At 32.6% G+C, this 24,978-nt stretch overlaps 2 protein-coding genes across 2 annotated transcripts; one reads left to right on the top strand and one right to left on the bottom strand.

Annotated features, from left to right (window-relative positions):
* The first annotated feature begins 3,105 nt into the window (after nucleotides 1–3,105).
* LOC142977484 (NFX1-type zinc finger-containing protein 1-like) lies at nucleotides 3,106–11,907 on the top strand. The gene is made up of 14 exons (XM_076121381.1): nucleotides 3,106–3,919; nucleotides 4,209–4,425; nucleotides 4,498–4,543; nucleotides 5,435–5,669; nucleotides 6,099–6,263; nucleotides 6,587–7,459; nucleotides 7,859–8,014; nucleotides 8,482–8,629; nucleotides 8,887–8,970; nucleotides 9,292–9,566; nucleotides 10,342–10,488; nucleotides 10,761–10,935; nucleotides 11,283–11,425; nucleotides 11,771–11,907. The coding sequence occupies exons 1-14, from the start codon at nucleotides 3,233–3,235 to the stop codon at nucleotides 11,837–11,839; spliced, it is 3,420 nt and encodes a 1,139-aa protein (XP_075977496.1). The 5' UTR covers nucleotides 3,106–3,232; the 3' UTR covers nucleotides 11,840–11,907.
* Nucleotides 11,844–24,819, bottom strand: LOC142977485 (putative serine hydrolase). Its single transcript, XM_076121383.1, has 2 exons — nucleotides 24,415–24,819; nucleotides 11,844–17,374 (listed from the first exon to the last, which is right to left on the bottom strand). The coding sequence occupies exons 1-2, from the start codon at nucleotides 24,452–24,454 to the stop codon at nucleotides 16,467–16,469; spliced, it is 948 nt and encodes a 315-aa protein (XP_075977498.1). The 5' UTR covers nucleotides 24,455–24,819; the 3' UTR covers nucleotides 11,844–16,466.
* Between the last annotated feature and the right edge of the window lie 159 nt (nucleotides 24,820–24,978).

The raw sequence follows: 24,978 nt of genomic DNA, 5'->3' as shown, positions 1-24,978 counted from the left end.
AGAATTCTTTAAATCATTTTGTAAATAAAGTTTCGACTTAACAAGCTTGGGAAGTTACAGCGTAACAAATTATATTCTATTGAAACTAACAATATTTCGAATCAAATCTTGAAATAAACCCTTTTCTTCAGAATTAGTTTGAAAAAAATGCGAAGCTTTCCCAAATATTTATTTTCTACGAATATATTTCACGCCACTTGGTAGCCGTTGAAGTATTTTACTGCAACCATTATATTAAATCTAACCGGGATAAAATTTTAGCTTAGAAGATTTTCTGTAAATTTCTAATAAGATGTTTTTATTTCTATACATTTATTTAAACAAGACAGATTATCAGCAGTATTTCATTTTTAAATTAAACACACATATGAGTTTTAGAAAAGACCACAACACAAAGCAAGCTTACAAGCTACGACATAAAAAAAGAACTTAAAATATAACGAAAAAAATATCATCTCCCAATTTTTCTACACCGTAAGATGCGTATTGCTGTTTCTATTGTTCAAAAACAATCATTGTATCTTTGGTATTTTTACTTAATCTGTGAAATTTATTCTCTCTGGTTGTCGGTAAACAAAATCAATGGCACCTCGCATTCATGGAAGCGATGATGAGATTTTTTCTTTGTTGACATACCTTTATAGAGCTTGTGATTTTCCCGCTGTTTGTTTTCCCATTGTTCCTATTGCCTACTCACAGCGTTGATATTGTTCAAGGCTATTTTATTATAAACGAAAAAACATTTTTCACTGATATTTTGATTTGCTTTTCCCCTTCTGCTGTATCATCATGCTCATGTGGAATTAAGTGTCAAATCCGATTTTAAAAAAATACATATTTTCTATTGAGCATTTAAAGTATTGAATTCAACGATACTTTCTGTCACTAACGAACAGAAGAAACCGATATTTTTCCTTTTTTACTTCTCTTTGACCAATTTACATAATGTAACCAAATTATATGCAAATCTTTTATACTTTGGGGCCGTCTGGGTTTTAGGGATATCAATGGCTATCCAAAGGAACCAAAGGATTGTAAGGAATGCTTTAGAAGCTTTTAAATATAGTTCACTGAGCTACTTTTTAACGAATACCTTACCAAAAGGTTTGGAAAGATCCCAGTATCTTTTTTATTTTCTGTTATTTATGAGCCATTCTATAGTCCAGTTATATTTTTTCGTTACTTTGATAGCTTTGCCGACTATGTCCTGTCCACGAAAATAGCATGAACATGAATCGATTTTCACTTTGTTTCCCATCTTTATACTCAGCGCGCCCTCCTAATTAAGAATCTTAAACAAGTAGGTGAGTAGAGTAATTTAGTGAATAAGACTGGCAATTTTCTCATTCTCTTATTCTTTTAAACATAAATAGGTTTTTAGACTACGATTTCGTAAGTAGGCCTCTTACTTTTTTACTTGAACTATGGTTATTTTCGTCAATATTTTCACACATACCGATAAGTCGTCACTAAGAGGAAAGCTTTCAATGAAAGTGCAAGGTTTTTGATTGGCATCATGCCAAATAGCAGCCATTGTTGCCCTGTGTTTGTTTATGCACTGAAAACATTCATGCTGTAATGACTATTGTGATTGTTGGAAGATAAAAAGGAATTGCTGTTAAGTGAATTTGTATTCAATTGGGCTACGAGGGTTTTTTGTTTCTCTTTAAAATAAATATATAGATAGATATTTTCAAATATTTTGTACATCTCCTTTGTTTTGTTAGCTAGGCATATTTCAAGTAATGAGCAATGGTTAAAGTCTTAAAAACTATTGATTAAGAATGCATATTAAAATATAGCAGTTCAATAAATGTCCTTTTTGTAAGATTATGTTAGATAAACATATTATTACCCGCTCATCGTCTGTGTGAATGTGAATGAACCAAATGATAAGCTATTGGAAAATAAAAAGCGTTTGATAAGTTTCTATTTGGCTTGTAGAGTCTTAATATATTTTAGTGCGAAGAATATCAAATTTCATCATACATGTATTACTTAAACGCAATGAGGTCTTTTATGAGCAAGTTTAAAAAAATAAATTAGTGCTCCACCTCTCATATCACGTTTACGCATAACTTAGTTTTACGGTAAAAGTTTCAGAAATATGAATAAAATAAGAATCTAGCCGAAAGCAAATTAAAACGTTTTCAATCGTGTAATATTTGATTTTATGAAACCTAATATTATAAAAAATGTTACAAACTTTCTTAATAAAAAAATATTTGTGGAATGCGAAAAAAGATTTCTGGACTAACAATCATGAACAATACTTAGATTTTCTTTGGTAATCTTTATAGTTAATAATATTGTATAGATATTTTAGCTAGATACCTTTAACGTTTTTTTTTATATCGCGTATGAAACGTATATAAAAAAATATTTTATCTCGGGCATAAAACGATCGCTTCTTTTTACAGCAGGCAAATCCCCATCAGGCAGATAATTTACAATCTTAGACCTATCTTAATCTCTATGACCAGTAAAAACCATCATTATCTTTTTATTTTTAATCTATAAAAAGGCAACGAAAAGATTCCAGTTACTGTTTATGTCTAGATCGTTATGTATGCAATAAAGTTTTACACAGACACCCCAATGAAGGAACCGAGGAGACGAAAATAAAGTTTTACTCACATTTTACTGTTTATTAGGCTGTAAAAGGTAAGTAAAAGCCCTTATGCCTAACAAGGGGCTTTCGAACGACCGACGATTATAAGGGCTATTATTAGTAAGTCTTAGCGATAATAACCATTTAAGATTTTAAAATAATGCTGCATAATATAATTATCTGCAACATTCTCGATATTACAGTCTGAAATTGGAAAACTTTCTTAAAAATTTCATTTCGCTAGTTTTTTTTAAATCTTGAAAACAACCTGTTCACATTTTAGCTAAGAGTATATATTTTAATGCCAGCGTGTGAAATATAACGATAGAGATGCGATGACACCGTAGAAATATATTGCACGCCAATATTATTCTTCATATAATTTTCTTCAGCAAATGTTCATTAACTCGGTGAAACGAAACGTACTTGTCAAGTTTATGACAATGACAACGTCACCTTCGCGTCAGCTGCAGTCAGCTGTTTACGTGATTACGTCAAAACAACGTTTATTTTTGTTCGTTCTACTTTTATACTCCACGTTTTTGCATGGAGCACGTTGCAATATTCTCTTAAATGTAGTCCAATTATTCTGTGCTAATGTCCAACTAAATATTCTCAGTCATGAGTGAAAGTAATAAAGCTTCTCTTCGTATAGACTGGTTCGACGGAACTTTGATCGAAGATGCTCGAGCGAACACATCAACTTCAGAATTTGCCGATGAAGATCAACCGGAACCCAAAAAACCAGATAAGCCACAGTATACGGAAAAGAAACCTATCGGATTTAAAAGATTACTGGATATATCCCTGTTGAAACCTCCAATTTTAAATTTAGAAGTGTCCCATCGACCCGGCTTTTGGAATCTACTTGACGAAAAAGAATTGAAGGGTGACTTTATAGTTTTAATAGTGAAAATACTGGCCAGTATATACAAATGTTTGGAACCTGGCGAAAATTCCAAAATTGTAAAAATGTTGAGATCAAGATTTCAAAATTCAAACTTTTTGGAGAATTTAAAAAGTTATTTGGATGAGTTGCCTATCGTTAGAATTGTAGAAAAAAGGTTGAATTCTCATTTATGGGATGATGCAGAGTCATTTTTCAACAATGTCACTGATCTTTGTGAAGGAATTATAAATTTTGAAGGTGCTAATGAGGAGTTTATGAAAGAATTATTAGATTTATTAGAAGTTACCGAAGTGAGTGCAATTGGTGTGAAGGAAGAACACACTGAAAGGTTTAGTGACGAATTATTTGAGAGGATTGAAGCTTTAAAATTAGAAGCTATGTCATTGCTCAAGGATAAGGTGAGTTATTGAACTTTATGCTATGTAAGCAAAATAATCACCTATTTTAAAACATAATCCATTTCCCTGATACTGCAAATTCCAACTTGAATGGGAGAGGAACTATGCAAAGTCAATTTCTGAAAATATATTATTTTAATCTAAATAATGGTTGTCGGGCTGTTAATAGCTGTTGCTTTTCCTTTGAATAACTAAAACTTGGATATTTAATATATGAAAATCTTGTTTGGCTTAACTAAGATGAAACTAGTTTTACATCTCTTCCTTTATACCTACTATTTTATTTCAGGCGGCAATTGATGCACCTCTAGAAACACAAAACCTAGACAAGGATTACTTCAAGAACCTAAACATATTTCCGACCCAAGATGACTTACTATCACCGAACAAGGTGCCCATACAACCAAACATTATCAACGGAGCCTACCCAAGTGTAGAACATTACTTAGACGTACAGTTCAAATTGTTACGAGAAGACTGCTTTGGACCACTCCGAGAAGGAATATGTTAGTGAAAACTGTACTTGTTCTGTGTTTTTTTGTTTTATTTTATGTTATTTTAATGTGTTCTTTTAACAGGTAAATATTTGGAGAATCCTGCTAAGAGGAGACATGAGAATATTAGGTAAGTTATGTTTTGTCTCTTCTTGTTTTTTAGCCCATTAATAGAATACCTATGCACATGCTGAACAAGGATTCCAGGTTTAGAACTGGGGTGGAGTCATAATAGTGGGAGACTACTCACAGGGCTAAGGATTCATTGGATACAGGGAAATAGCTTTTTTTACACACTAAGCAATCTTTGGAGGAGAAGTTAGCTAGTTTGAATAAAACTGGCCGCAACCGCAAATTATAGATTTTCATAATTTTGTCGGCTTTCTTGTGTAATGTAAACACTGATGTTATGTAACATGTACAATATCACGTCAGCCTTTTATGTGTTTAACTAAGCGGGATTTGTTAATTATGCAAACAGTCCTAATCCATTTTATTACTTACTAACAACAGACTAATGGCGTGTAGGTACATATTAGACTTATGGCTATCAGACACATACTATAAACTAAATTATCTTATCTAACTGCATCAAAATTGCTTTAAGCAAATTATGTAGCCTAATCTGATGAGATTTAGTTTTACATCTTATGGAAAAACACTTTAAAACTGTGAAGTATCCTGTCTACTTAGTTTCACAATATATGTATTAGTTGTGTAGACTAATAAACTCTCCTACCTAAGAGTTCTTTACCACTGCCCTGAGTCCCTGACCTGTAGTCCTTGACCAGTATGGTAGACTCGTGTCGTCATTCAGGCCAAATGCTGTCCAATCCTTGCCAAGTACTAGAGTCCTTGTCCAGTAAATAATGGGTTAAATTTATTATCTCTAATAAGCACAAACACTGTTTGCATAAACATCACTCTCGAAATATATCCAAGCATATTTTCTCACAAGCTATACCTTAAATGGAGGTAATATTCATGTCTGATACTCATAATAATTATCTCTAATTTCCAGAATATACCCAAAAGTCCGTATCCTGCGCAACTTCGTGAGCAACAATAAAGTCGGCCATCTTGTCGACATAGCATACAAGGACAGGATCAACCACGGCTTAATTGACACCAAGAAATATTCATACAACAAACAACTCATGTTCGGATCTCTACTCTTGTTCACCTGTGACAACTTTGAGAACATCCTGTGTTCTACTGTGCTGGATTCTAATTATAATTTGCTGAGTGAAGGATATGTGAGTATGTTTGTTTTAGTTTGGTGATACAGGGTGTTCAAAATAGAGATGATTGTATTAATAATGGCAAAATCCTTTCAAAAGTTGATAAAAAATAAACTTATGGAAGATACCATGCCAATATGAATTAGGTACTCTGATCTTACAAAAAGAATTGTATTTTTGTAATATCGGATAGAGCTCACATTCAAACCATTTTCTGAACACATACATAATCTTACAGTTATTAATTCATAGTAAAGAGCTGACTATTTAATCTGAGCTCTGCCTATTCTTTCAGAATTACTATCGTGATTTACAAAGACAGTGTTAGTGCAATAATTAACCTTTATTTAGGAATACTGCTGTCTGCAAAAATGCCTCGAGTTTGTACACAATAAAAAAATACACAAAAAAAAATATTTTAATTATATTATATCTAAATTTCAGGTAGCAGTATCATTTCAAAACCCAACATCAAAGAGCATATTCTCCGAGTCTTACCTGATGGTGGAGAGTGAGGTGTTCTTTGAGCCTTACCACCGCGTGTTAAAGGTGTTGCAGGAAGCGAGGCTCGATGATCTGCCTATGAAGAGATATATTGTGGATGTTCAGGTAAATTTAAAAAAACTAAAGGTTTTTTGTTACATAGATTACCAAACGATATTTTTTGTCAAGTCTTTTATCAAAATAAACAAATATGATCTTTAAGTAGGACAATGTACATGTCCTTCTTAAAGATCATATTTGTTATAAAAATATCGCTGTGCTAGGGTTCCTATATAATATGGCTCAAGGCCAAGGAAAAGACAAACTACAGTGTTTATAGCTTGTGCTCTATTCGTATTTATGAATGAATTAGATTCTCTGGCTTTTATTACAAATTTGAGAAAAAGTCTATTACGAAGATATCTTGACCTTTATATCAAACTTTTCAGACAGAAACCCGTCCACCAGAATACTTAACCGACGAGACAATATACACACTACCTCACAAAGACGAAGAGATACCTTTCCCAGTACTAGACACAGACCAATGGCCAGACACCTTTGGCCTAGACGCTTCACAAATGGAAGCATTCAAATTCGCACTCACAAGAGAATTCGCCGTCATTCAAGGCCCACCGGGCACCGGTAAAACGTACATAGGGGTCAAAATTGCAACAACGATACTCAAAAATTTGTCCCTAGAAGGTACCCCGATGCTTGTAATTTGCTATACAAATCACGCTCTAGATCAATTTCTTGAAGGAATTTTGAATGTAACTAATAGTATTGTGAGGCTTGGCAGTCAGAGTAAAAATGCGGCCTTGGAAAAATATACTTTGAATAATTTGAGAATGAAAGTCAAGTCGAAATATTCTTATTTATATGGAAAGAAGAGAGGAGAACTAGAGACTATTTTCAAGCAGATGACAGAAGTTCAAGGCGAAATTGAAAAGTGTGAGAAAGAGATTATTTCATACAAAAGTTTGAAGTCTCATCTCAAAGTTGGTGAAGAAAATTTTGAATTGAAATCTTCTAAAGAAGATAGTGTACTTTCTTGGCTTTTTGGTCATTTAGAAGAATCTTCATATAACGAAGAAGAAACTGAAGTTCTAGAAGATTGGGAAAAGTTAGATGAAACGGCGATTGGTGATGAAATAGAGACTTGTTTTTCTGAAAAATGGGCGCTGAAAGAAATAGACTCTTTGTTGAATAGTATGAAGTATGTAGCAGATGTGACCGATGATCAGATAAAGTTAGAGAAGATGACGGAAAAGTTAGAAGGACAGATTAAACGAGTGAGAAGGAGATTGAATTGTTTTAAGGTTAGTTTATAAAGTTTTGATGGTATTCCTTTGAGCTTTTTAAAAATATTTCCCTCTCAATAGTAATTATTGAATTTCACGACGCATTGAACTTTACAGATATACAGTAGAATAGGCAAAGTTAAGTGGTACTCTAATAAGTTTTTGTCTTTAAAAGATACTAGCCTCGAAATAGTATTTAAATTAACCTTGCATTGGACTTTACTGAAATACAATAGGCAAGGTAACCAGGGTAAATCATCAATTTAATTTTCATTAGATTCGATGCCCGGTCGAGACTATGTTAAGTGCCTTGACCCGATCAATTGTTTCAATGTCCAATATAGGTACAAAGGTTTATTAAAAATATAGGTCTAAGTCCTTCAGGGCTCATATCACTAAAACGTTTTATAATTTCAGAAATTCAAATCAATACAAAATGACAACAAACAAGAGTATGAAGTGAAACAAGTCAAAGACGTATACAGTTTGAAGCCTGAACAAAGATGGTGGCTCTATTACAAAGCTGTAGACGACATGAAGAAGGAACTCATGAACAAAATGAACGATTTACTCGTAAGTTATTATTCCTTTTAGAAAGTAAATAAAATGTATTAAATTTGTACAAAATCTAGAAATCGTGCGAAATATGTAATTATGACTTTTATACAATTTCAACAACTTCATTGCTGCACGTTTAAGCAAGTTTCTGATGTGAACTGAGTCCAAATGCGTACGCATTACGTATACGTGCACGCACTAACCTAAAATATGTTAATAGTTATATATTTTTTTATCGATTAATGATTTTAAGTTAATATTACAATTCATAATATGTTCTGACTTAAAAAAAAAGAAAATGTTTTAGTGACTGTAGCCGTAATAAGAAATAATTTAATTTTTTTTGGTTGTTAAGTAAACTTGGTACCTACCTGTTTTATGTGATTTTTTCTATATATTCAATGTACAGAATTTTGTTATAAATAAACTAAAACTAAACATTAAATTAATACCTGTTAAAAATTTTTATATGTACTTTCTAGGAACAACACAACACCACAAACCAAGAGTTGAACGAAGTGGCCACTTCTATAGATGGTGACGTCATGAGCACTGTACGAGTGGTCGGAGTGACGACCACCACTGCGGCCAGGAGACATGATCTTATGAGAAAACTACTCTCTCCTATAGGTAAGGTCGTAGCCATTATTGTTCGACTGCTAGGCAAGGGGATTAGGCTTTTAGACCCCTTCGCTGGCCAAGTGCGCGTTGTGGACTTAATTTATATTAACCGATACTTATGATGCCGAAGATATTTTTGTATTATATGTTCGAAAAACACAAACACGTTTATTACTGTAAAATACGGACGAAACCGTTTCGCGGATCGAACGGAAGTAAGATAATTAATACAACATACATTTTATGTAAATTTTTATCTGTTTCAGTGATCGTAGAAGAAGCGGCTGAAGTGTTGGAGGCGCACATAGTTTCATCGTTGACACATCATTGTAAACATCTCATACTTATTGGTAAGCAAAACCCAGCCCTGTAATATGATTATAATTTGTTTTATTGCGAAAACAAATAGAATCCAGATTTTTTTGAGAAAGCTTAATTTATTTTATCTTAATACTCGTTGATTCCGAACGTATGTTCGCGTGCACGCACTTAAATATACAATATGTTCACTAAACCATATTTACTGTTCTGTTCATCGAAACATAATAAAAAAACAGTTTCTGACTAGAAAAAGTACCACTAAGAGACATTTATTGCGTCTACACACCTTATCTAAAAAAATCATTTTTATACCGCTTAAATAAATTATTAATTTAACTTATTACTTACAGGTGACCACAAACAACTCCGTCCTACAGCCGCACACTACCAGCTAGCGAAACACTACAACCTAGAAATATCTCTGTTCGAACGAATGATACGCAACGGAGTCCACGCGCGTACTTTAACTACGCAGCGTAGAATGAGACCCGAGGTCGTGCAGCTGATCGTACCCACTATATATGACAAGTTGGATAGTTATAGCAGTGTTTATAGCTACCCTGATGTGAGGGGCATGAGGAATAATCTGTATTTCTGTACACATGATTCTTTTGAAGATTCTGAGGTTAGTTTGTTTAGTTCACATCCTAAAAATCGTTTTTTCAGGACTATTGTAGCATTCAAAAATAAATATATGTCAAATTTTACCAACTTAATATACAAACTGGTTAATATACTAAGAAAGCAACTATGTATGGATTCGGGCCCCGATGAAGTTGTGTTTATCACTAGTTTAGTATATATTTATATAGTCTTATAATACGAGTCCACGCGCGTACTCTAACTACGCAGCGTAGAATGAGACCCGAAGTCGTACAGCTGATCGTACCCACTATATATGACAAGTTGGATAGTTATAGCAGTGTTTATAGCTACCCTGATGTGAGGGGCATGAACAATAATCTGTATTTCTGTACACATGATGCGTTTGAAGATTCTGAGGTTAGTTTGTTTAGTATATCTCTTTATTTATCTTAAAAAACTGCTACGGCATCAAAAATGTTAATATGTCAATATGTAACTGGTTGATATATAAAGAAAGCAGCTGTTTATGGATTCGGGTCTGGATGAAATTGTGTTGTCTTTGTCTTTACTTTTTCAACAACTATTACAAAACTCAGGCAAGTCTTCTGCATTTTTATGATTACTATACCAGCTGATGCATTTGTATCCTAATGCATAATTGGCCGAGATAACTAACTCAACGTAAGCGGTGCCTTTATGCACCATTAGCTGCAGGTTTTTATGCGACTTTTTGATAAAGCTGATTTCAGCCGGATTTCATTTGAAAGAAAAGGTCTTAAATACCTGCATTTTTTAATTATAGTCATATGTTCCAGGGCATGGAAGACAGTTGGAGTCACCGAAACTCGGTGGAAGCTAAATGGTGCGTGGCTCTAGCGAACTATTTACGGCAAATGAAGTACAACACGGATGAAATTACTATACTATCTACTTATACTGGACAAGTATCTCTTATTAAAGAGGTAAGGTTAAATCTTTATCTAATTTAGTCTTAATGTCGTATCTAATGGTCTTTGTACGGATTTGTTATGGGCCTATTTCTCCTGAACTCCAAATTATATACTCCAATTTTCCAAAATTAGTAAAGACTGAAATCTTGAGGTCGTTTAGCAATAAAATTGTTCTTTTAAAAAGATCGAAGTTTAACCTCGCAATTCAAACTAGTGTTTGAATTACGTTTAGTTTTGTTTTTAAAAAAACAGGTTTATATGAAAATGTATTTACTAATTTTTAGCTAAGCAAAAAATACTCACTACTTCGCGACGTGAAAATAACAGCCGTAGACAATTACCAAGGAGAAGAGAACAGGATAGTGATATTGTCTCTGGTCAGGAGTAACAGAGACAACAGGATTGGGTTCTTGACTGCGCCTAATAGGATCTGTGTGGCGTTGTCTAGAGCTAAAGAAGGTAAATAATTAATTATAGCGTGTTACATCTTCAACAGCGAATCTGAATATTTTATTCATTCGATAACCTACATTATTATAAAATTTTGCGAACTATATCCTTTAAAAAGTTAAATTAACTTTACTCGTAGTTTCTCTCGTGTAAGGGGTTTTTAATCCAAACGTCGTTGTTTATGTCCTGGCATATAATCTTTCGTAATCCCCAATTTTTCTGTGAAACGGTTAAGTAGTTTGTTTAATAAGACATCCATTAAATTAATAATACTAAAAGGGACAACAGTGAATACTGTAGAGTATGACACATCTTTTTACTACGACTTATTATTTATTCGTGTTTTTTTTTTACAGGATTCTATCTATTCGGTAATATGAACGTGCTCAAGACAGCTAGCAATATTTGGAAACAGATCAATGAGAAACTAGTGGAACAAAATGCTATTGGAAAAGTAATAACTCTACAATGTGATACTCATAAAGAAAGTACATTTGATGTAAGTTTAAGCAACTTTATAATGATTGTTATTAGTTATATCTAATTAAGGTATAAGTCTGTAATGATTTATCTACCACAGTAGTCATACAGTCTTAGTAAGTAATCGAAGATTAATCTATTTCTTTTTGTGTATTAAAAACTGTCGATTGTCTTCGATGAATCTATCGAGTTCAGGATTGATGTCTATGGAATATTTAATTGATTGTCATCGAATTTATTCGGTGACGAATGCCTCCTCTTAATATTATTATAAGATAACCGATTTTTATATAAGTGTGTGTATTTCACAGAGTATAAAACACTCAAGCCTTGAAAATACATTAAACGATATTGTACTTTTCAGATCGAAAAACCAGAGGATTTCGAAAACTGTCGCTCAGGATCCTGCCTCAAAAGTTGTAAAATAAAATAGCAAATTCAGATATCAACATTTTATTTAACGTTGTGAATTAATACTACAATTATTACAATAAATAATTAAAAAATAAAAGTGCTACAAGCAGTGTTTTTTACCCCGAACATTTTCAGTGTTACCATAAGAATAAAGGCTAATAAGCTAGTGTGCATTCGTTAAAAAAATAAGCTCTCTTAAACTACAGTCCTATATTATAATATCCTACTAAGCAAGGAATATTTTTTTATGGAATATTTTGGAACTAGTGTGTTTTAATACTAATTGTCTGTTTCTTTAAAGTTTAATTACACAGATACATAATAATATTTATATCCTTTTCAATCCATTTTAGTTTTGAATTATTGATCAATAAAATTATAATAAAAAGTTGTTTGATTACTATTACATCACTATAAAGCCCATTCACTGGGAAATCAAGAACTAATAAATTACTAAAACAATCGGGGATACAAGATCTACTTGGTTAAATGGTTAATTTGTGCTTTACATAGGTAACTTAGTACCCAATCAGGGATATCACAAAAATGTAAGTAGTATTTCTAAACAGATAGTCACTAGTCAAAGCGTTTGCTAGACACCTAGCAAATGAAACGATTTTTACAATTTGATTGCCAATGTTTTTTTTTTGGTTTTATTTTAAATCAAGGAACGATTCGAGTCGAACTCGTAAGCACTTAAATATTCTACAAATAAATTAAAACTACTAACATTACAAAGTCTTAAACGACAATAGGATTTCTCATAGCAAATACAAATCAATCATAGAATTTTACACTCTATTGTCAAAACAACAAGGTTTAAAATCCCCAAATGTCAATTAGGATTGTGGGTACATAATAAAATGTTTTCTATCACTTAATACTACATATGACGTCAGCAATCTACGCAACTTTTGACACTAATGCCTAATAGAATAAATTGTTTTATATTAGCTAACATACTTATTTAAAACCATATTCCCACGAAGTAATACAAAGGTACTGTCGCATTTTCAAGAATTTATATCTGAATTGACAAATAAAAACTTTGGTTACGAACAGGTGCATTTATCATAGAAGATTTGCATCGTTTTTTTTTTTATCTATAGACGGGATTGGTTTGCATTTAAAAACAGCAGTATACAATTAGACAAGAAGTTTTAAATATTATAAGATAACTCACACACAGTCATTCGATTCCACAAAGTTGAGCTACTAAGGTAACCGATAAACATACTTAAATTCTTCTAAATATGTCAGAAATAAAATGTATGTATTTCTGGTGCTTAATCAGCAGTGAGTAGGTACCCGAAGTATATAACCGAATTATCTGAGTACAACTTGCAACTACTGGAGTTTACTAGATTAATGAAACAGTTAGTTTGTATGTATAATTCATTAGCTTAGCTCTTTAATATGCAATTAGGTAAAACATTATCAACTGATTAAATTGGGACAAGAGACGGTCATTAGCCGTGAATTGTTCAAGGGACATCCGTTACTAAAAATAAACATAATATGGCAGGTACCTACTTATTTGATGAAGTGATTTTTTTCCTTAGTAACTGCCATTTAACTGTCCCTGAGTCTCTGATTGAACTAAGTGCTATTGGTCTTTTCTAATTTACGAGTATATTATTCTCTCAATAATAGCCCAGAGTTACACCTATGACATTTTTTTTTTTTTTTTTTTTTTTTTAAAAAAAAGACAACTCCCGCACTAAGAATTGCTCTTGTGTCGCGGGGACTTTTACAAACATACAAACAACGGACACAAAGCACAACCAGACCCGAAACAATTATTTGTGGGTCGCACAAATAATTGCTCCGTGTGGGAATCGAACCCACGACCTCCCGATGCAGTGGTATCGGCGTGGTGACCTAAACCACTGCGCCACGGAGGCAGGCACATGAAACTAGCATTGTCAATAGCGCAGTTGTATTTTCGTTTTCAGGCAACTCTGCCTAGACTTTCAGGTATAATAGGCGTGATATTATGAATGTGTTTGAAGTAGATTCTATCACATTTTTTTATAGTTGCTGTCATTTGTTTTATATTAAACTATTTAAGAATATTTTTATTTTGTAAATGCTCCTAAAAAATAACAATTACTACGGGAAGATATTTAATTGTGTTTACGTTAATTGAGTTGACAATGTCCTCTTTTGCATATTAAGTAGGTAGGTAATAATAAAAATATTGGTCACCAACGACAATTAGGAATGAAGTTTTTTATTGCTTATTTTTACTACTGTTAAATATTAACTACAAAATAAAACATGGTTTAAGATTAAATTGTTCATATTTATTAACATTTTATGAGAAATTGCCACTAGTTTGAACGAACGTGCACTCCACGCAATTGTCTTAGTAATAAACGACGTGTAAGTTCTGATAACTACAGTGTTTTGTCCCTTTCAATCAATTTGGAAACTGCATATGAGTGAAGAAGACAAAACACTGTATAACTTTCAGAGCTCTTTTGTTATCCCATTTGTGTCCAACTGCTGGGCTAGGGTTTTCCTCCGATGGAGAGAGGGGTGGGTCCACCACGCTGGCCAAGAGCTGGTTGGGGACTTTGCATTCTCTCAAACAATGTATTAAACAACTGAAGCATGCGTGTTTTCTTTCACTGTTAGAGCAAGTTTATTTCTTACACGAGGTTTATTAGTAAGACAAATGCAAAACAATATGGCGGATTGACAGCTGTCAATTCAAAAGCATAGCAAAAGTTTGTGAAATGGAGTCATTACAATAAAATTCTTATTAAATATTATCACTTGCTATCACTCATGATTCGTCCTAAGATAAATATAAGAGTCTGCCACCTACGTATTAATACAATATCTTATTATGCACTTATCTACAAGTTAGGTATCATTAAGAGTTTATCTACTAAAGCGGAGATAAGCTGTTGTAAAGATAGAGGAAGAATTGTTAAGAGTTTCCTTAAGATATGATATTCAACGCACAGTTTTATTAAATTCAGATATGTATTAGTTTGACATCCTTTGAATAAGTATCGATTAGCCTATCCGGTGAAATTTCGACAGTTGTTTTTATACATTTTATGTATCAGATAAATTACGCTACACTTATCATATAAGCTGTGGAATAGGCCCTTTTAAAAGTGTTTTTACGAATATTTACAGTCGATTTATTTGCCGGATACGCTATCCTATATTTATCGGTAAGTTGCAAAACTTGTTATACAATACAATGTGAGTACAAAAGTATACAGTCATATTACATAGCACACTGACCTCTCAAGGTCAAATTAGGTGTTGCCAACTGCAAAATCAATATGTAAATAAAGTTTATTATTCTACAATGAGTTTAAAAATTAGTTACGTATGATTGAATCATGTCACTTTGATTTAATGAGTATCTTGCAATTCTCATTCTTATTTCTTAGTACATAAGAATTATTCTGACACACATCTCCTATGGAACGCATTTATATTTATTTAAACAGGTGCTTTAGCACAAATATTATGGTAGTTTAGTAGCAGTCAATGTATTTATTTGTTAATAAAATAGAAAGTAGTTGTTGAATTAATAACAATTTATTCTAATACCTACTTTGAATAATTTGTAGAGGTCGAGCGTGCACGCACACAGCACGTGCACGCACCAATTTAATCGTATGACATAGTTAATATATTAGTTACTAGGTATATGAATAATAACGACTGCGAAGCGTGGAAACCTTTGATGGAACTAAATCTGTAGCTTCCTTGAAAAAATGTATAGATTATATTGGTTAGTTCTGCATAAACACTAAGTAACATTTACGTATAAGATTTTATTTTATGACTGTAACTTTTGTCACACAATTGTAAAACCCTCGTCACTTTCACATACACTTCTACAAAATGCATACTAAATATGTTCATAAATAACTTATATAAGAGATAGTAGAAATTAAACCTTATTATATATAGAATAAAGCCGATTTTCCAACTCTCGTTGCTGGGTAATGAGACTAATAAATACCTAGTTTGTTCGACCTTACGATCACAACCACGATTATATCGTAACCTTTTCAATGAAACTTTTCTATAAAAATGAAGGAAAAGTAATAAATAATTTGTTTTTTTTTTGGTTTTACAAGTCAAAGATAAGTATCGATTAGTATAACAAAAATATTTTAACATGCTTTTTAATTTATTTGCCGTCACTGTAGCATGATATGCTGTGTGTATGATAGGCTAACCGACGCTTATCAATAACCTGTAAAACTTTTCTAAATATTGTGTCAATGACAATAAATATAATGAAAATCTAATGTGTTATGTTAAAATAAGCACTGGTGCTAAAAAATACTTATAATGTATTTTACATTAAATAAAGGAAAATAACCATAAAATATAACCACACCGGCTGTTTTATGATTAAATTATAATGTTATTCTGTCATGAGAATTCCATTGTTTTAGTTATTTTTAGAAGGTAAATCCAATTAATCTTTCAGGTGCAACTGCCTTATTAATCCTACAAAATTTGATTGTAACCTTAACATTAATTATAAATAAAAATAAAATTGTATTTGCACTCATCACTTAACTCCCGGAAACACTTTACCTACAGTTCAGGAACTGTGCAGTCTAATTACATATCACTTTAGCTATACCGCTAATTAAAACCTAATATTCCTCTAAGAACTCTTCTATAATTCCAGCGATATTTTCCGGAGCTTCTAACTGGACGTGGTGAGTACCTTCCACCTCCACGTATCGAAGATCAGCTGACGATTTCAACTTCTCTATAATGTCCAAGTAGTAGTCTAACTTCTCCCATCTTTGACCAGGCAAAGCCCTGATATTCAGCACTTTACATTTAATCTTGCTAGCGTACTCCAAAGCAGTTTCTATCGACATCATCGCTAGTCCAGAAACCTTTAACTTCGGATCCCTTTTGAAGAAATAACCTTTCTTCTTCATATGCGCTGGCGTAGGAGACATTCCTCTCTTCATTAAAATTCTGCAGTTCTCCCTAGAGATGGAACCTTTGTACGCGTCACAAACGATGTCAATCATCTCATCGTACTCGTAACATGGAACTTTGTCTTCCGGCAAATTGTCGTATTCAAGCATTTTGTCGATATTCCAGCCGGTGGCTTTGACCATGACTGAAGGTGCTCTGACTGCAGGACTGGCGATGTCAACGCAGATTATCCTGTCAACCTCTTCGGGGAATGATGCTGCATACATGAAGCTAATAGCTCCTCCAAGGGAATGTCCCATTAAAGAGATTTTTTCCCATTTAAAGTGTTTGACAATTCGCCTTACGAGAACAATGCCGTCCCAGAAAATGTAGTAGAGCATTCCATCAGGATGGTGCGTTGATAGACCATGTCCGGGTAGGTCTATGCAAAGGACTGATGTTGTGACTGGCAATAGAGGTATGAGATTGTCCCAAGTGCCTGCGTTGTCTTGCCACCCGTGGATAGCGATGATTGGCTGCTTGTCTCTTGGGCCCCACCATCTGCCAGCTACGTGGCCCCAGGGGACTGGAATCTCGACTTCTTCCACCTTGTAGCCTGGCGGCAATTCTGGAAATGAGAGAAAGAGATATTTGAATAGTTGCAATTTTTTTAAAGAGTCCTTTCTGTGGTTTGTTGTACCAGAAACTATAGCTCATTAGGAGCTAGGACTATTAGCCAGGTATGGTATCCAGAATTGCGAAGAAACCTGAGATGAATTAAACTCAAAAAGTGGTATCTCTCAGAATTAAGAAATTTGTGGGAAAGACCAGAAGACGAGTAGCAAGAGATTAGCATCAACAGGTATCATTGTAATAATATGATTACTCAGCGGAAATCTTTTCGCTAACAATCACTTTTTAAGACGGATGAGATATCGAAAAGTTTATCACTACATAAATAATGATTTCGCAGCATATCCGTGTTAATTATATTAATAGCATCGGCTCATTTCTAAAACGATTGATAATATGAAGATATACACCTGGACACGTTTATTGGGCGATAATCCTCAAAGTTGTAATATATTAGTAGACACATGTCGTCATAAATATGTATATCTATCGATAAAGTTTATCAGTGTATTGTTAATCTTTATATGGGTTAGATATGAAATATATCGTGGCGTAATAATGTCGATACTGTATCCGTTTGGAGGTTGAATGATGGCAAACGCAATTCTTCCGCGAAGAATGTCAATGATCATCATATTTTATTATTTTATACAAAAAAGATTGATGAATATCGTTGCTATAAATCGTCTTTCTCATGAATGTTCTATAAGTCTATTGGCAAAACTGAAAATTGAGTTGAACGTTGTTTTTCTGGACCAGTCAAAACCTTATCACGGCGAGAGCCAATAAAGAGATTAAAGTGTCGATTTCAGGATAGGGTCTTTATCATTTTAGGAGGTAATTCCCACTTCAGATATTGCCCTGAATAAACTAAATCTAAAGCATGAAATAAATAATTAAATAAAACATGTAAATTATTATATTTCAATACAAACATAAAATATACATCTTCATAACTCCACAGCTGGCTACCTAAGATAATGCTCGCGTGTTTATTGATAACAGATAAACGTGCTCCCCACATCTGTAGCACACACCATTTGTATGAAATGAGTTCTAAGTTCTATTGACCTATAAGGTTAATTAAGTAGGTGAGTGTTGACACTATCGCGATCAGTACATATGTATTGTTAAAACATATGTCTGTCTTTACCCTTTTAAAGATTCTGTCATCTGTCCGTGGTCTTCACAAAGATAATTCTACCATACCTCGTGCTAGAAAATTCTCTGTGACCTTCCCATAAATTGAAGATTCAAATGACCAAAATTCTCAACAGAGAGATACTTAAGTCCACGAAAATATGTATATCTAGATATTTTTAGACTTAATTAGAAAACAATTGTTTTCAGTATCATCTTAGATAATAGTTGAATAGAATTTCCTCACCGACGTGGTCGCGAGCTATGCTAAAACACCAAGCAACATAATATAGGTAATATAAAATTGTATGATAGCGTCAATTCTAGTGTATCATTAGGCATAATTTTCTTCATTAGATATACCTAAATTTGTTTATAATTAACAGCAGGTGATTGTGCAACTGACAAACATCAACGAAAAAGGAATTTAGCGCAGAGGTAAAAGCGACGTCACTTTCAGTCATATTTTCGACATAATCATGTACTGTATCATTTCGAATGCAATTATTATGAAAGATGCTTGTGTTATATAAAATGGACCTTTCATATCATTACATAAGACGTACGGTCATATTCTTACTATTTTTGGAGCATTCTTGGCTTCTATCTTGGCTTACTTAAACTTTATTCATGTATGAACGATGCTAAGCTATAGGGTAACAACCTAGTAAAAAGCATGCAAGGTTTACAGCTGGTATAGCAGCTATAGAAAATTAAAAATGTAGATCATGGGTGACCCTCAGTCTTATGCAGCTGACAGTTCGTATGATTCAATTTCACATTTAAAAATAGACAAAATTATTCATTAGAATTTATATTTTTATTAGTCGGACTATATTTGTTAAAGATTTCATATAGTGTTTCATTTACTCTTGTCGTTACGTATTTAGTCTAAATCCGACTATTAAAATTATTGATTAACACTTTGGAGCCAAACATTGCCAAAACCAAGTAACGTAAGTCCCAACTCAAATCAAAACTCAATCAAATTATCCACTATACAAATATCATAAAATTGCGTCAGTCCACTCCCGTCATAGGTAGGTATATTTTAGTTTGAAATCACGCTACATAAACATCCGAGTTATGTATGACAGGTAACTGACTCATACAATAAAACATTCGCCAATATTCACACACACCGATAATACCGGGGACTGATGGACTTTGGCCAGATTATTTGCAGCAAGTTATGTTGTAATTTTAAGGTGAAACACGTGAACAATTAGGTAATATTTCAACGAATAATTAGTTGGTCGAAATGTTTGTGTCGAGTGGGAATTTACGCTGTACGAAACTTTGAGGTATTTCTGTTATTACTAAAATTATAAGGTAATCGAAAGTAGTTGTTGCACATTATATCTTTTTAATGTCTTAATATTATATCAAGCAGCTGATACATATAGCAAACAGTTGTTATAAGTTAAGATTTAAAACATTTGTTCTGGACGGAAAAAAGAAGATAATGGCTACAAAAAAGTTAAAAGAATTTGGGGAAATCCCTTTCCCAAATGACGGAGGAGATGAGGGACACCATAGGCAAGAAAGACAGAAAAACTATGCAAAAGCATTGATTGTCGGACAAGTATCACGAATTCAATATTTACAAAACATCGGCACATCAAAGAATGAAAACTTCTGTATACTTCAATGATTTTTTACTCAAGAATGGACGTAGTATGTAAATAAGCAACTCATGATAAAAAAAACGCATTGTAATGATGACTTCGTATTACTCGCTAGTAAGATAACGAACAAAGTCCATCCTGTCCAACTAGACTATTAGTCAGAGCTATGAAAAATATAGTGAAAGAAATTATATTAAAAAACGATTACTATGACTGTCCTTTGCTCATTGTTTTGTTTGCATTAAAGTAGACTTAACCCTTTCTTAAGATCATAATCTATTACTCAGCAGAAATGATTGGAAATCGGTTATAGCCTGGTGTTTCGCTGTGATTACTGGACAAAGACTGGTGGACCTTTTCTTGCGTATAAAATATTACTAGGTACCTACCTACATAAAGTATTGTTCTGCGCAAAAATTAAGGCAAAAGCTGGTACAAGTATGCTGTACATTGCTAGTTTTTCTTATTTCCCTTTCGAAGATTTGCAATATTAGTTTGGAAACGAGCAGTCATTAAAAACACTACCTACCTACAATTAATAACGAAAGCGGCATTAGAAACTACGAAAAAAGGACTAAAGAAGCAAAAGATATTTGTAGGTAAATGACACTACAAAATAGACTACAACGTATTAGTTTGAAAAAAGTTATTTAGCTAAATAATCGCATTTTATTCGAGGTAGATTAAGTCATATTATCTCTCTGTGCAATTAGGGAGTTTTGAAAGAAAATCTAGAATATAATTAAGTGGACAAATGCAAATGTGCATTTGTAAATAATTTATGTCCCGTGGGTAAACAAATAGACAGAAAGTACATTAACTAACTACACAACTAATTAGTGCATTGCACTCTAAGTACTTTGTATAAATTAAAATTTTATCTGTTTTTCAATTTAAAGATTTGTAATGACATTGAATTTCCAAAAGTACTTAGGTATGGAGTACCTACACGTAACTACTTATTAATCCTAAGCGAAAAATATTTGAAAAGATTGTTAGCAAAGAAGAAGAAACAAATTTTATTATAAAATTTTATTTAATATCATAGGTAGGTAGGTATTCTGTTTGTACCGAGTACCGACAGTTTGACATCCAAATCTATTTGAAAAATTAGTTACTACAAAACACGCTAGGGGCGCTGACCCATTTTTCATACAATAGCGAAAAACAGACCTATTTTTCAAGTAAAAATGTACTCCTTTCCTCGTAGATTAGTTTAAAAACGTACGAAGACAGTATTACATAAGTAACTGTTGCAAACACATAATGATCGTCGGTAGTTCCTGCTAAATTACATGCACTCATAGTCATTGCCTCAGACACATTAGCCAATCTGACTGTGAATGTGCAAATCTACGATTACGTCAATGTGACGACTGGACTAAAACTTAAACAGTTTTCCCTATGATAAATTAGCCTTTCGCTATTTCATTGGAAAAACGACGAATTATGAATCTCCTCCTTTCTAATGCTGTTGAAAAACGGAAAATAAATCCTTTATCCTTATGATGATGCCATATCTAAATTAAGTTAAAAGTTCAACAGATAAATAGAGGTAAATTAGTAGATTCTTTTCAAATTTTATACAACGTTCTTCCAAGACGCAAAGACAATTTTGCATAGTTAATCATTTTAATGAAGACCTTCAACAAAAGGTAGATCCTTCAACAATATTCTGAGTTCGACTTATCTCTTCTAAAAATAAAGATCCGTAATAGGTCATTTATTAAACTAACAATTTACTTTCTTTTAATAAATATACATGGGTTCCTATATATTTTAATTAATGGTAGAATTCAAAGTAAATATTTACTCATTTTAAATACAAATAAATATTATGAAAATATGATGACAATAGTTATTTGCATAAACATGATCGCCGTAATTTGTTTGACGTAAGTAAAATTATTGTTTTCAATAGTATAAGTGAAACAATTCGCATAATTTAAAAAGGATGTTGATCGTGACGTGGGCCTTTATACTTGTAAATATTTGTAACAAGCTTCTGCCCGCGACTTCGTCCGCTTGAAAACATTACCGGGGTAAAAGTATCCGTATTAATTCAGGTTATAGCTGGCATTAAACTCCGTCCAGTAGGTATTATTTTCGTGAACAAGTAACGAACATACATCCACATCTATCCTCACAAACTTTCGCATTTCTAATATCAGTAGGATTTACAAAGTGGCTATTGACTATACAATAGTATAAATAAATACTTAAATATGTAATCTCTAGTCAGGTAACAGTTCAGTTTAAAGTACGAAACAAGATTCAGCGAAACTGCAAAACTCATAACTCGTTTTATTGTCTTAACTTAACATTATTAAATACTAGCTGACCCGCGCAACTTCGCTTGCGTCACATAAGAGAGAATGGATCAAAATTTTCCCCGTTTTGTAACATTTTTTACCGTTACTCTGCTCCTATTGGCCGTAGCGTGATGGTATATAGCCTACAGCCTTCCTCGACAAATGGGCTATCTAACACTGAAAGAATTTTTCAAGTCGGACCAGTAGTTCCTGAGATTAGCGCGTTCAAACAAACAAACAAACTCTTCAGCTTTATAATATTAGTATAGAAGTATAGATTAAATAAATGAAAAATATATCTCATAATAACATCTAAGATTAGAAAGCTCGAAAGGTTAACTTAAAGTTCAACAATAGGGTGGAATTTTCGCAGGTGGCAACTCATGGTCGCCGACATTTACGGTCAAGTAATCACGAAAGCTTAGAATGTCTTTGAACTTTGAGTTATTTCAAGTTTAGCCTATTATAAGTGTCTGCCTTCTTAGCGTGACTGTTTAAAATTTTTCTACAAAAACCAGAAAAATTGCTTAATTTACTTACTTATTTTTTGCTTTCAATACCTTTAGTAAATTACTTGTATTTACCAGGTTCCATGCTTATTAAAAGAACTCTGTTTCCTTATGTAAAGGTATGGTCAGAAAAATGGATACCACCAAAGTGACTACTTCCATTGCTGTCATAACAACAGTTTCCTCTATATCTCATACTTTTGTACTTGGAAGGTCATCATCTTAGAGGCCTATTAGGTCTCGTAAATCTGACGTTTCGAAAAAATATGGGAACAACCAACAATAAATGTTGAAACCACCGGAACCAAAGAACTTAAGTATATTTTATTTAGTTACAGTATCTACCAGATCAAAGTCCATTTGAAGAGTCAAATTACCATTGCTATGCCATGGGAAAGGTCAATGAACACCTATAATTTTGGTCAGCCTTCAGAACGTTTTTTTTTTTGCTAATGACTTTGTACTTAAAGTTCAATAACTCTTTTGTGGTTTTAAACTTCATTTTATTTATACCTGTGATTCTTTTAGTCACTAATGTTAACTATTGCCTTCAGATAACTGACAGATTATGATAGTTTTTTTTTTCATTTCATTTCAGTTAAAAAAGATGGAGTATATAAATATACAATTTTTTTGACAATATCTACTGCTGAGCAAAGCCTTAAGGCAAGACATGGCCAAATGCAGGGGACTTATATGCAACCAAAAAAATTGGTAAATACAATTATTATAAATTTATTAAATACTTCAATAAATAGGTAGTTATGACTCACAGTTGCATTCTTTCCACCACATGGGGAGAAAATGTTTTTGGTAAAAAAAAAACTCTTCTATTGTAGTCAAATTAAGGTGATAATATTTACATAATAATTTATGATAATATATTTCTTAAATACTGCATTGTATTTAAAAAAATGTATTATGTGTATAGTTATTTTTAGTATGTTTAAACATCTACAAAAAAATATTTCATAGCATTAAAAAAACAGGCCTGTACACATTTTGCTTTAGTTAGATGCCTTAAATTAAATTCTAAAAAATATCAGTTTAAACCATACCCATATTTTTTTGTCAGGCATACAAAATTGATTTATTAATTTTGTATGTCTGACAAAAAAATATTTATAAATAAATATAAATATTGGAAAAAATATTCCATTAGGTAGGTATATATACAACATTTAAAAAAATATATACAGAAAAATATTTTATATAATAGATACATACTGTTAAATGTTTAAAAGACAGTTACATTAATCTTAGTTTTATTTTCTTTCAAGTAAAATTTAATCAGATATGTTTTAGGATTTGCAGCAATCTTTAATTTTTAATTGAAAATTACTGTTTTTATGCATGAAATTAAAAATAACAAGCATTTTGAATTGATTAGGAATAGAGTAGTCATTGTCACGGAATATGACTGTAGTAAATAAAACTAACTATTACCTTCATGTACATGATGTCCATTCATTTTCCCTTCAGCCATTTCGACGCCGACGGCTCCAGTTCAAAGTAAATTATTATCACTAATAGATCACGCTCAGAGCTAGTGATAACTTCTAACAATAGAATAAACTATCACTTATAAAACACGGAAGTTTTATACAGATAAGTTCACGTTATCATCGATTAAAATCAAAATCATCAATACTAACACACAATCCGGATCACATAAATTTTCCGATTAGAGAAGGTGACCGCAAACGTGAGTTCACGTAAGGTTAGAAAATTGTAGACTGTGCTATAGAACTCCGCACGCTTTACCGCAGTCTTATGAAACTAAACAAGAACTACATTATCGATTGAAGAACATTTTCCTCAACAAGATGAAAAATTACGTCTATCTGTGAATGAAACAACAGCTGTCATTGTGTCACCTGTTTTTGACATTGACAGAAATTGGAGACATAGACTTTTTAGACAAAAATTGCCATATTTTAAAATAATTTGAAAAATGATAAGAATTTTCGTGTATACTGGCATTTCCGACATATGATTTCATGTCGTCCA

The sequence above is a fragment of the Anticarsia gemmatalis genome, chromosome 13, assembly GCF_050436995.1.
Source record: "Anticarsia gemmatalis isolate Benzon Research Colony breed Stoneville strain chromosome 13, ilAntGemm2 primary, whole genome shotgun sequence".
Taxonomy (NCBI): Eukaryota; Metazoa; Arthropoda; class Insecta; order Lepidoptera; family Erebidae; genus Anticarsia; species Anticarsia gemmatalis.
The sequence above is the reverse complement of the archived record's forward strand: the minus strand, read 5'-3'. Positions and strand labels throughout refer to the sequence as shown.

What these genes read in the sequence shown, in the direction of transcription:
- LOC142977484 (XM_076121381.1), top strand. Translation starts at nt 3,233, where the DNA reads ATGAGTGAAAGTAATAAAGCTTCTCTTCGTATAGACTGGTTCGACGGA. An exon ending in ACCACTCCGAGAAGGAATAT is followed by an intron (nt 4,426 to 4,497) that starts GTTAGTGAAAAC and finishes TTCTTTTAACAG; the next exon opens with GTAAATATTTGGAGAATCCT. An exon ending in GATATATTGTGGATGTTCAG is followed by an intron (nt 6,264 to 6,586) that starts GTAAATTTAAAA and finishes CAAACTTTTCAG; the next exon opens with ACAGAAACCCGTCCACCAGA.
- LOC142977485 (XM_076121383.1), bottom strand. Translation starts at nt 24,454, where the DNA reads ATGGCTGAAGGGAAAATGAATGGACATCATGTACATGAAG. An exon ending in TGGACATCATGTACATGAAG is followed by an intron (nt 17,375 to 24,414) that starts GTAATAGTTAGT and finishes TCTCATTTCCAG; the next exon opens with AATTGCCGCCAGGCTACAAG.